Source organism: Ixodes scapularis, unplaced genomic scaffold (assembly GCF_016920785.2).
Source record: "Ixodes scapularis isolate PalLabHiFi unplaced genomic scaffold, ASM1692078v2 PGA_scaffold1__304_contigs__length_218370807, whole genome shotgun sequence".
Classification (NCBI taxonomy): Eukaryota; Metazoa; Arthropoda; class Arachnida; order Ixodida; family Ixodidae; genus Ixodes; species Ixodes scapularis.
Window position 1 is genome coordinate 43,206,775 of NW_024609846.1, and position 10,621 is coordinate 43,217,395.

Consider the following 10,621-nt stretch of genomic DNA (forward strand, 5'->3'; position numbering starts at 1 on the left):
CATTTGGTACGCCCCCATGGCCGAAACCTCGAGGAGCGTACCGTGACGATGCAGCGCGTCCCGGAAATCTTCAACGCGATACGGTCGACCTTTCATATCGGCGTATAAGAAAACTGTATTTAAAACAACATACCCGGTGGGCAGGGGAGGCAGCATGAACTGATAATCTTGGGCCTCTTCGAACCTCATACCGCGGCCGGCGTGGGCCGCTGGAACCGCTCCGTCGGAGCACATGATCACACGTCCGCACTGTGCGGCAGCCGGAAGTGGAATCCATTCGGCCACGCGCTCGCTGGGCAACGCGCGTGGCAATATCTCTGATAGATGTTACAAAACATTTCTGGGACAACAAGAAAAGTCGCTTTAGCTATTGGGGAGGAGTGAAGACACTTGTCCAAATAGCTTCAGATGATTTATTCCTTCCCGTCGTGTCGAGATACAACCTTCCGTCACCACGCCCGGATCCAACCTACCCAAACACGCTTTTTCCCGCTCCTTATCAGCCTGTCCCATCCGCTATCAACCTCACCCTCGTGACCACTTGAGCTCGCTTCTGATAACCACTGATAGCACACCTACCAGTCATGCACACCTAAGCGTGGCATGACATGTCTATCCTTCATCTGAAACCCTTTTTTTTTTTTTTTTCTTTACACCTTATAATCACAAAGGCCTACATACCCTGCATGAACACAAATTACAATACATAGTAGAAGGCACCCGAATGACGAGGAAAATAAACAATAGTTACAAAAACAAAATTACTTTACACTTTTTTTTTCCACAAATACATTACATATCGTAGCAGAGACCCGAATGCCGGGAAAAATGAACGACAGTTACAAAAACCGCGTCACTTTGCACTTTTTTTTTTTTCAGCAAGGCGCATTGAGTGACGATAGAGGTGTGGACTGGTTAACCCGACTGTTTCGTCTCGCTACACCCCCAATTTGCTCAGGCCCGACCCAGTCGAGATAGGGCGTCTGCCGGCACATTTTTGGTCCCCTTCACATGTTCTATCTGTAAATTATACTTTTGCAGGGACAATGCCCAGCGTGTTAATCGTGCGCTGTTTGGCGACGACGTTCCTACGTACCGCAATGGATTGTGATAAGAGCGAACCAAAATTTCCGATCCGAACAACCAAGTTTCCAACTGTTCTAGTGCCCATACAATTGCAAATGCTTCTCTCTCGATTGTTGACCACCTACTCTGTGTCACATTCAACTTTCGGCTCAAGAACGCAACTGGCAGTTCTTTCCCGCCGTCGCTCTTCTGCGATAAGCATGCGGCGACCGCTTTCTCCGACGCGTCTGTCGACAAAATAAACCTCCGCGTCAACGATGGGGCTGCAAGTTTCGGCAGTTCTATCAATTTCCTCTTCACCGTTTCAAACGAGTCTTGTTCTTTTTCACCCCATAGGAGTGCATTCGGTACTTGCTTTCTCGTCAACACTGTCAGTGGAAGCACTATCTCTGAATACCCTTCAATATAATCTCGATAATAGTTAATCAATCCTAAGAGACTCCTCAACTGTTTTTTGTTCTCTGGCCGTCTTAAGTTCTGAATCGCGGCAACCCTTTCTGGGTCTGGTGCGTGAAATCCAGAGCCTATTTCATGGCCTAGGTACTTTACTCTGCCTTGTCCGAACCGACATTTCGCCAGGTTGATTGTAAGCCCGCAAGCTTCTAATGTGGCTAGCACCTTGCCAAGCTGTTCCACATGTTCTTGCCAACTGCTAGAAAAAACTGCGATGTCATCAACGTATGCGCAGGCATACATTGCATGAGGTCTTAACACCTCGTTCATTGTTCTTTGGAACGTCGCTGCTGAATTTTTAAGCCCATATGGCATTACAGTCCACGCGTACTGGCCTTGATCGGTTACGAACGCGGTACAGTGCTGAGACTTTTTTTCCATTTTGATTTGCCAGTACCCTCTGGTTAGGTCCAAGACCGAGATGAATTGGGCTTTTGCTACGCACCACAACAGTTCTTTTACGTTTTGCATTGGAAAGACGTCCGTTTCAGTTACCGAGTTTAATTGTCTATAATCTATACACAACCTAACTTTCCCGTCCTTCTTAGCGACACATACAACCGGATGTGCAAAATTGGACTCTGTTGGGTAGATCAGACCCCAACCTATCAATTGTTGTATCTGACGATCTACTTCTTCTCGAAGTTTCATGGGGACCCGGTAGGGATAGATCCTTTTCATTGTAGCATTTTCGATCAGCGTTATTTTGTGCCGTCCCACCGCGCTCCTTTCTGGCGTATTTGAAAATGCCGCTTTCCGTTCTTTTATCAAGTTGAGTACCTGTTGCCTCTGTCCCTCACTCAAGTTCGTCAGCTGGATACCCGTCTGACATACCGTGCTATCTTTTTTTTCGTCACATGGGGTCTCCTACACGCTCCCAAAGTCCCGATCTTCAAAAATCACCCCCACAGCGTTTGTTCTTGCATAGTAGGGACGCAACTTGTTTGCATGTACCCACTTCCTCTGTCCTCCCTTTAGCTCAACAACGTAGCTGTTGTCCCTTTTCCGTTCAACAATCGTTATCGGACCCACCCACCTGGCCTCCATTTTGCTTGTAGCTTCTGTGTTTAACATTAGCACCGCTTCTCCTTTTTGAAATGACTTTGGCACTGCCCTTAGGTTGTACTGTGTGGCATATGCCCGTTGCTGTCCCTGTGCTCGTTCGTCCGCTATTTTTGCTAGACTCATCATCTGCCTCCTCAGGTCCAGGAGATATTTTTCTGCGCCTTGATTTAACGTCACTGGGGGGGTCCATTCTCCCGTCCAGGATTTTCTAAGAATAGCCAGAGGACCACTAGGGACACGACCATAGATTAACTCGAATGGCGACACACCTGTCGTCTCGCTTGGTACTTCTCGGTATGCCCACAGCAGGCAGGGTACATACCTGTCCCATCCTCTCCCATGTTCAGCAATTACCTGTCTCAACATTCCCTTGAAAGTCTGGTTCCATCGTTCTACCAAACCATTACTCTCTGGATGACCCGGTGTAGAAAACCTTGGAGAAACCCCGAGCCGAGACATCAGTTCTCGTGTCAATCCGGCTGTAAAGTTGCTAGCTTGATCAGAAGAAATAACCTCTGGGGTACCCATTCGAGAAAACACTTCCAGTAAGGCATCGCAGGTTGCTTTGGCTGTGGGAGATCGCATGCATATGACTTCCGGCCACCGGGTACACACATCAACAATACAGACAGCGTATTTGTAGCCTTTAGATGAGGGGGGGTCTATGGGCCCCACGCAGTCCATTACTACCATCTGGAAAGGAACCTGTGGTCTTGTTAGTGGTTGTATCGGTACCCGATCCGTTGTCCTCTCTCTTGCTGTCAGTTGACAGCTTTCACAGGTCCTACAGTACTCCCGTATGTCCTCATCCATTCCCGGCCAATAAAACGAATTCTTTATTCTTTGTTTCGTCTTTTTGAAAGAGAAATGGCCCCCTACCGGCAAGTCATGTGCTACCTGCAACACTTGTCTGTGCCTGCCTTTTGGCAGCACTACTTGCATGACTAACTGCTTATTCATTGACTCTTTGTGGAACAGTAAGCCTTCGATCTCTGTGAAACCGTGACTACGCGCTTTAGCATATTTCTGCAACGTACGCAATGATTCATCTTCTCGTTGTTCTTTTCGAAAGCTTAGACGACTATCCTGCAATGTCTGCTCCACACTGCTATCCGTTTTGCCTGTGCTGTCGTGTGTTTCTGCTGCTCCGCTTTCTTTGTACGCCTCGCTATCAATGCAGAAGGCCCCCGCTCGCGGTGTTTCACCTTCGTCCACGTTAGATATTCCCTCCGTACTGCGTACCAGAGGTGGCTCTAAGAACTTTTCCTCTCCTCGTTCCATGTTTGCACCCAAGTAATCTCCCTCAAGCTCTTCGTACCACACTGCTTTAAGGTCCTCATAATCTGTTTGCGTTAACAGTACATTTAAACCCGACGCAAGCTCGTCTGTTAGAGCACAGAGTACCAGTTTCTGTTGCTGATTGCCAACTTTGCTTGTATCCGCCAAGCGGCATGGTATGTGAACCAACTCCGCCTCGATTTCTTGCCCAAAGGCACCTCTTAGTTTTATTTTGCCCTTTGGTTGATCTCGTCTGTCAGGTAACAACGATTTCCGGATAACTGTAATATCCGCTCCAGAATCTAGTCTGACTGGCAGTCTTTCTCCACACAGCTCTAGTTCTATTAATTTGGCTTCTTTTATAATTCCGCTGACATCTCCCTCTACCGTCTCGACCCTTGCCGCAACTTTTTTTTCGGACTCTGGGCATGATCTGGCAAGGTGGCCTAACGATCCGCACACGAAGCACTTTCTGGGTGGGAATGGACCCCGTGTTGCATTCCCTTCCAGTCTCTGTCGCTCGGCCGGCTTACTGAGCCTTTTCCCACTGTCTCCCTTTAATTTATTACTTTCATCATAGACCTGTGCCCACTTTGCTATACCAGCAGGCCGTAACCAGTCATCTCCTTCGCGAAGAGTAACAAAAGCCTGAGCGTCTTCGCTCAATATCTCCTTCACTCTGTCCGCAATTAACAACTCTTTCAAGTCATCAAAGTTCTCGACCTTTCTGCTACAAACGTAATAGTCAAGGTAGCCACGCACTCTTTCCGCCAACTGTGTCCAGGGCTCATTTTCCTTTTTCTTCGCGTTTGTGAACAGCCTTCGGTATTCATTAGGGGACAGTTGCAAAAGTTCAAGCACCTTTGTTTTTACCTCCGGATACTGCAAGAATCCGAGAGTTTCGCCGTCCCTTGCTATGTGCCTAACTCTCTCCGATAAATACGGGAGTAGTACCATTGTTTGTACATTTTTGGGAACCTTAAAGGCCTTCCACACGCTCTCGACGGTATCAAACCATCCCGGCACCATTTCCTCTTCGCTCGGTATGCGACTAAGAACGTTCGCAAGCATCTTAGAGAACTGCATAATCTCTGTCGCTAGCTCTTTTGGTTGGTCACTCTGATCTTTTTCCGTTGCCGAGGTCTGTTTCAGCCGTGCCATTTCCAACTCTAACTGTATTCGCTCTATTCTTTTTTCCTCAAGCCGTAGTTGCAGCTCGGCATGTTCTTTCATTCTCTCGTCCCCCAATGCCCCACCGACAGCCCCCTTCCCGTCTAGATCGTCGTCACTCATTTTTTGTTCTGCTTTAGCCTTTGCACGGGTTATCATCAGCCACACCCTCAATCACCACTCAATGCCTCTTACCTTCACAGACGCTCTCCAATCGGGCGGCAGGCTGCACCCCAGGCTTTCGGACACTCTGCTACCAGTTGCTCCGGCTGTGGTGGGTTCCTCAGGTGCTACTCGCGAGTACTGTTCACTGTCCTAACAAGATGCGACCCCGAGATGTCCCCTCACCAGCCCTCTTCACTTCACCACTTGCGCGTTGCTCCTCTTCATGTCGTTGTCCCCGCCCCTCCCCCTTCTTTTGATTTTGCAGTTCTTCCTTGTCTCCTGGCTGTCGCCGTTGCTCAGTCAGGCTGTGACGTTTCGTAGGCAGCCGCTCTGTTCACCTTGCAGTTCTTCCTTGTCTCCTGGCTGTCGCCGTTGCTCAGTCAGCTGTCGCCGTTGCTCAGTTTTTTTTTTTTTTTTTTTCCAGCGTAGATGCCTCGGTTGAAGTCTCCACTTTCAAGAAGGCGCTTCGGTGACGTTTCGCCGAAAGATCCCCAGCTTCCACTTTTTGCAGCATGGGCGGTTTGGTTGAAGTTTCACGGGGTTGCTTGCCGGGTTTCCACTTTCTGCGGCGTGAACCCTTCAGTTGGCGTTTCCGCGGGTGTCCTGATCCGTGGGCCGGTGGTCCGATGTGGGCATTTCGACGTATGCTTGAATGCTGCGTTTCCTCGCAATTCTTTTCCGTTTTGTCGACTGCGCCAGTGAAGACACTTGTCCAAATAGCTTCAGATGATTTATTCCTTCCCGTCGTGTCGAGATACAACCTTCCGTCACCACGCCCGGATCCAACCTACCCAAACACGCTTTTTCCCGCTCCTTATCAGCCTGTCCCATCCGCTATCAACCTCACCCTCGTGACCACTTGAGCTCGCTTCTGATAACCACTGATAGCACACCTACCAGTCATGCACACCTAAGCGTGGCATGACAGGAGGAGATCAAACCGTGGCGCCCATGGATGCGGAAAACAAATACAATGACTCAGCGCTCGGCTGACTTAAAAGCCAACGTACACTTCACGCTTTCCACTTTTGCCCACCTCCTTTTATCCTACATCCTCTCCACTTTTTACCTTGGCCCAACTTGGTTCCCTTCGCAGCTTAGGAGAGGGGAGCGCTAAGAAGTTATGCGTTGGCCTTTAACCGAATGCGGCGTCAGCGTTCGGCTAGAGTTCGTGCGCTCCGGCGAGGGAGAGGAGGGGCTCTTTTGTTACCACTCCGGCCTGCATGAACACTGCAGCATGGCAGCATACACGGTGACCGGCTCAGCACAAAAGCCCGAGAGGGTCAAGCTCGCATCCTCTGACGACTGCTTTCGGGAAAGGTCTGGCTTTTAACGTCACTTCACTAATTGTTGGTATTTTTTCATTACACTGTGCCCCGTGCTTTATTAAAAAAGATGACATGAACATTCCCACAATGCCTGTGGGCATGTGCACAGGCCTTGTGTTGGGTAAACACCGAGGTGTGGGGTTGACAAACGGGTAAGAGCGCTTCGCCAATAGTGACATCGCTGAATATCACCTCCTGCGGCGCACTTTCGACGCATCGTTTAACTACAATTCATTACGGATATGAGTGAATGGATAACAAAGAGAACCCACATAATAGCCACAGCAGTGGTCGCACCTTCTTCAAGTAGGTTGCATTTAGAAAAGCACTCAATGTTGGGGGACACTTTGTAGGCATTTTGAGAGGTCATCCAGCTTATAGTTCGTTTCCTATACTGTTTTCTGCTTGTCGATGTTCGCTTACAGACAGTGTTCGTAAGAGCAAGAAGTGACAAACTGAAAAATAAAAAAACCTTGACGTTTTGCCCTAGCGGGGTTAAATATACGAAAAACAAAACAAAAATTTCTACTTTTTGTGTGTGTGTCGACTTCTCATTTTCTTCCATTTGTTAATTTCTTTTCATTTAAGTTTTCATTGTTATCGTAAGTAGTTTCCCGCTCTCCGTTGCGCCTCACTGTGGCTATCTTTACTTCCGTAAAACGACACCTTTTGTTTGAAGATTCTTTTAGGGCAAACTCTATAGAAACAAAAGGCGCCTTTGGGAAGGCGAGGGGGGAGCCTTCATTGTACGAACTTTGGGCTGAAATATGAGTCAGAATCGGCAAAAAAGCAATGTTTTTTCTTCACGAGCTCCGTCAAAGTCACACTATCTAATCGGAGCTAGCAACAGGATTTGGTTTCTCGAAAGAATGATCACGTTTGCTCGTGCCACGCCTACGCCACTTCATACTGAAAAACTCGAAAAATGCCGCAATGTCAAAAATGTATTTAAGATAATGATTACAAGATACTCGAAATTGTAATTAAAATAGAGTATCAAATACTCTCGAACAAAGGTATTTGCAAGACACCAAGATACTTCCAAAAGTATTTAACATACAGTATCTTGAGTAGAGTATTTGAGATAGGCACAAGTCTGGCATATACCTCGTATGCTCTGGAGTACGTGCATCATTGCCTTTCATTCCCATTTCTGTTTGTAACGTATCTTTTTTCATAACTTTAGACCTGCATATGTTGTCTGTTTGATAATCATCTAATACTTCTGCGAGTGTGGTTTATTTGGCTTCGTATCTGTCTAGTGGTTCCAGATAAAGACATCGACAAGCGCAATTTTTTGGACGCTTCACTTGACCAGATCGATCGACTCACAAAGAAGCGCGGCGTAAACGTCAGATGGTGGAAGACCTCTGGGTCTCAGAGCAACAAATGAAGGTAGGTTCATTGCCGGCTTTGTTTCAATGTCCAAAGTTTACCAGCAGTTCCATACTTTATATGATAGACGCATGTTCGAAGTCACAACACTTATATGGAACGCTATGTATATTGTGCGCAATGAGTTTTTATTAATTTTTGTCTGCTATGTCTCTACTATGAAATGGGCGTTTTCTAGAAAGTGTATGATGTCTGTCCTTGTACCGCTTGAGTACGCACCCGGTTGAATCGTGCTGCCATCCACTCTGCATTTCTTCAGGCGGAAAAGACGGACTGGCCGACACTGTTCAAGGTTCAGGCGGGCAGCTCTCAAGAAAGTGGGTCCTGGAAAAGTTCCTTGGAGCCGAGTCGCCTCTATCGTCCCCCGCGTTCCGGTTCCCAAGCAGCGCTGCGATGGCATCGTCATCCAAGACTCGTTAACCTGCAGTCGAATCAGCAGGTCTGCCCTTCCAAAGCTGGACCATCGCCAACCTCAAGAAGCGGCGTGGCCCCAGACACTCGGCGACTGGCTTCCCCCAGTCCGAGCTCAATTACGTGCCTCGCCATGGACTTTCAAGGTACGGGGTTGAGTTCCCGTGGACCTCCAGTGGCGCGCTCTTCTAAGCGGTGTCAGCATCGGGCGCAGTCACTCTACACGCAGCGTCTTTGGAATAGTCCCTCACGACCATCTCTTGGCCGGGCCAGACTTCGCGTCTAGATTGAGGGTAAGTGCCGTTATCGCCTATTTGATTGCTTTTGTTAGGCCCTAAACCGCAAAAGGAAGTCTGCAACAAAATCATTGTCTCGCTTGGTGGCGGGTTTGATTTTAAATGACCACTTGTGAGAGTTTGTTTACCTTTTCAACAATTCTGTTAACCCTCTTGCATAAAAATGAGGACACGCTTTTCCCTCACAGCTTTCCCCCATCTACACTTCAGCAGAGCAGACGCCGGAGGGTAGGCAAGTCCCTCTTTGCCTCGTCTCGCCTCTTACGCGGGTTCGCTCTGGTAAAGTATGAAGAGATACATAAAAGGATGAAGCAAAGCTGGCCTTCAATTATTACTACCAACGTCTTTCGAGCCGCATGTCGTCCAAACCCCAACAAGAAAGGAGTTCTGTTTCCGTCCCGTCCTCTAGGTTTTATCCTTTTATGTATTCGTATCTATTCACCAACACGCTCGCTTTCAATTATTAAGGTGGAAAAAGTGCAGGATTCGCGTTTGGAGCTGTATTTCTTAGCCTGGAACAACGTATACCACTGCACATCGTTGCATTTCAGATGCGAGCAATGCTTCTCATGAGTTGGATAGTTCGTTTGACCATGCCGATTATTTTTTTTTAAATTTAATTTTCAGCTATTAATCACCTTGTCCCGATTTCAAAGCCCCAGCACGTCACGGCTTGCGGACGAACGGACTGGAGCCGTTATCTGCACGTCGCACCGCCGGAGGATCTTCAGGTCCATGCCCGGTGAACAGACGTCTGAAAAGACGACGCTGCTCACAACGATTAAGCGATTGTCTCCAAGATTTTTTCTTGCCGTTGTTGTCGGCATTCTAGTCGTATTTCCGGCGTTAATAAACTACGTAAATGGACTTTGTTCTCCCATTGTATGTCCCGCTTCTTGCCCTCGGCAATAATGTCTTTCGACGAATGCGCATACTTCACATCGTGGCCTTAATAAAAGTACCTTCGCATTTATTCGTTTGCTATATTAATTTAAAACACAATCGGTCCTACACATGACCTCGTCAAGAGGGGATGATTGGCTTAGCATATTGTATGTCTGCGCTTCTATTTACTGCAGGCGATGGTGATTAACTTGGAATAGAAGACCGCAGTGTTAGGTGGCGGAGAGGATCAGGTTAGAAATGTTTATTAAAATGATTGGGTTATGCCACACCTCTTGACTGAAGTCATCTGGTGTGTGGCGCAGAGGCTTGGCACGAATCTTATATCTGTGTACGTGCAATAAATGCATCACACCCGATATGGACAAAGGCCGACTTGTTTGTAAACAGTGTGTGTCGGTCTAGAGCATTTACCCCCCAATTAAGAGAAAAAAAAAAAACAACGAAATCACTGAGCCCTATTTATTACTTATGCGAAGCGTAAATTCGTCTGCTTCTTACACAGAGGGGATTGCATTGAGATTGGCTCTGATTGATAAACAATGGGAGGACCCAAGGCAGCTTGCTTCGAGGGCTACTGAGTATCCTTCACTCAGATGCAATCATAGCTCGGCGTGGGAGCGCGTGCACGCACGTGCTGAGAGCGGACGCATGTTCTATGGGCTCCGCAGAAAATCGTCCTTTTTCTTGGAAAATTCCTTTTCTGTGCGGTGAAAAGTGTTGGAGAAGACAGAGCTAACGTTCCGGTTTCGCTCGATACCACTTTCATGCCGGTGAGCCGAATCTTTCTCATTTCAAGGACATTGTCACGATTCTGGCCCACGGAGGGCCTGTTAACACTCGTTAGGCTTCGCGCCGCAGGGCGCGCCGCACCGAGCTTCTCGGAGCGGCCGCCTAGCTAGGCCTATCGCGTGGCGGTCGCCGTCCTGGTGGGGGCTGAAGGCTGGAGGATGGATACAAGGACCCAAGAAACTCCAGGTACCGGTCGAGTGATCGGCTATAACCCAGACGAGGTGGCGCATGGATTTATCAACCCGGTGCAGCGGCCACTCCGGGATGATGGAATCAAGG

At 48.1% G+C, this 10,621-nt stretch overlaps 1 protein-coding gene across 1 annotated transcript; it reads right to left on the bottom strand.

Moving 5' to 3' along the window:
• Positions 1–2,812: 2,812 nt before the first annotated feature.
• On the bottom strand, positions 2,813–5,175 carry LOC115326023. The gene is made up of 2 exons (XM_040223797.1): positions 2,959–5,175; positions 2,813–2,833 (listed from the first exon to the last, which is right to left on the bottom strand). The coding sequence occupies exons 1-2, from the start codon at positions 5,173–5,175 to the stop codon at positions 2,813–2,815; spliced, it is 2,238 nt and encodes a 745-aa protein (XP_040079731.1).
• Positions 5,176–10,621: the final 5,446 nt, after the last annotated feature.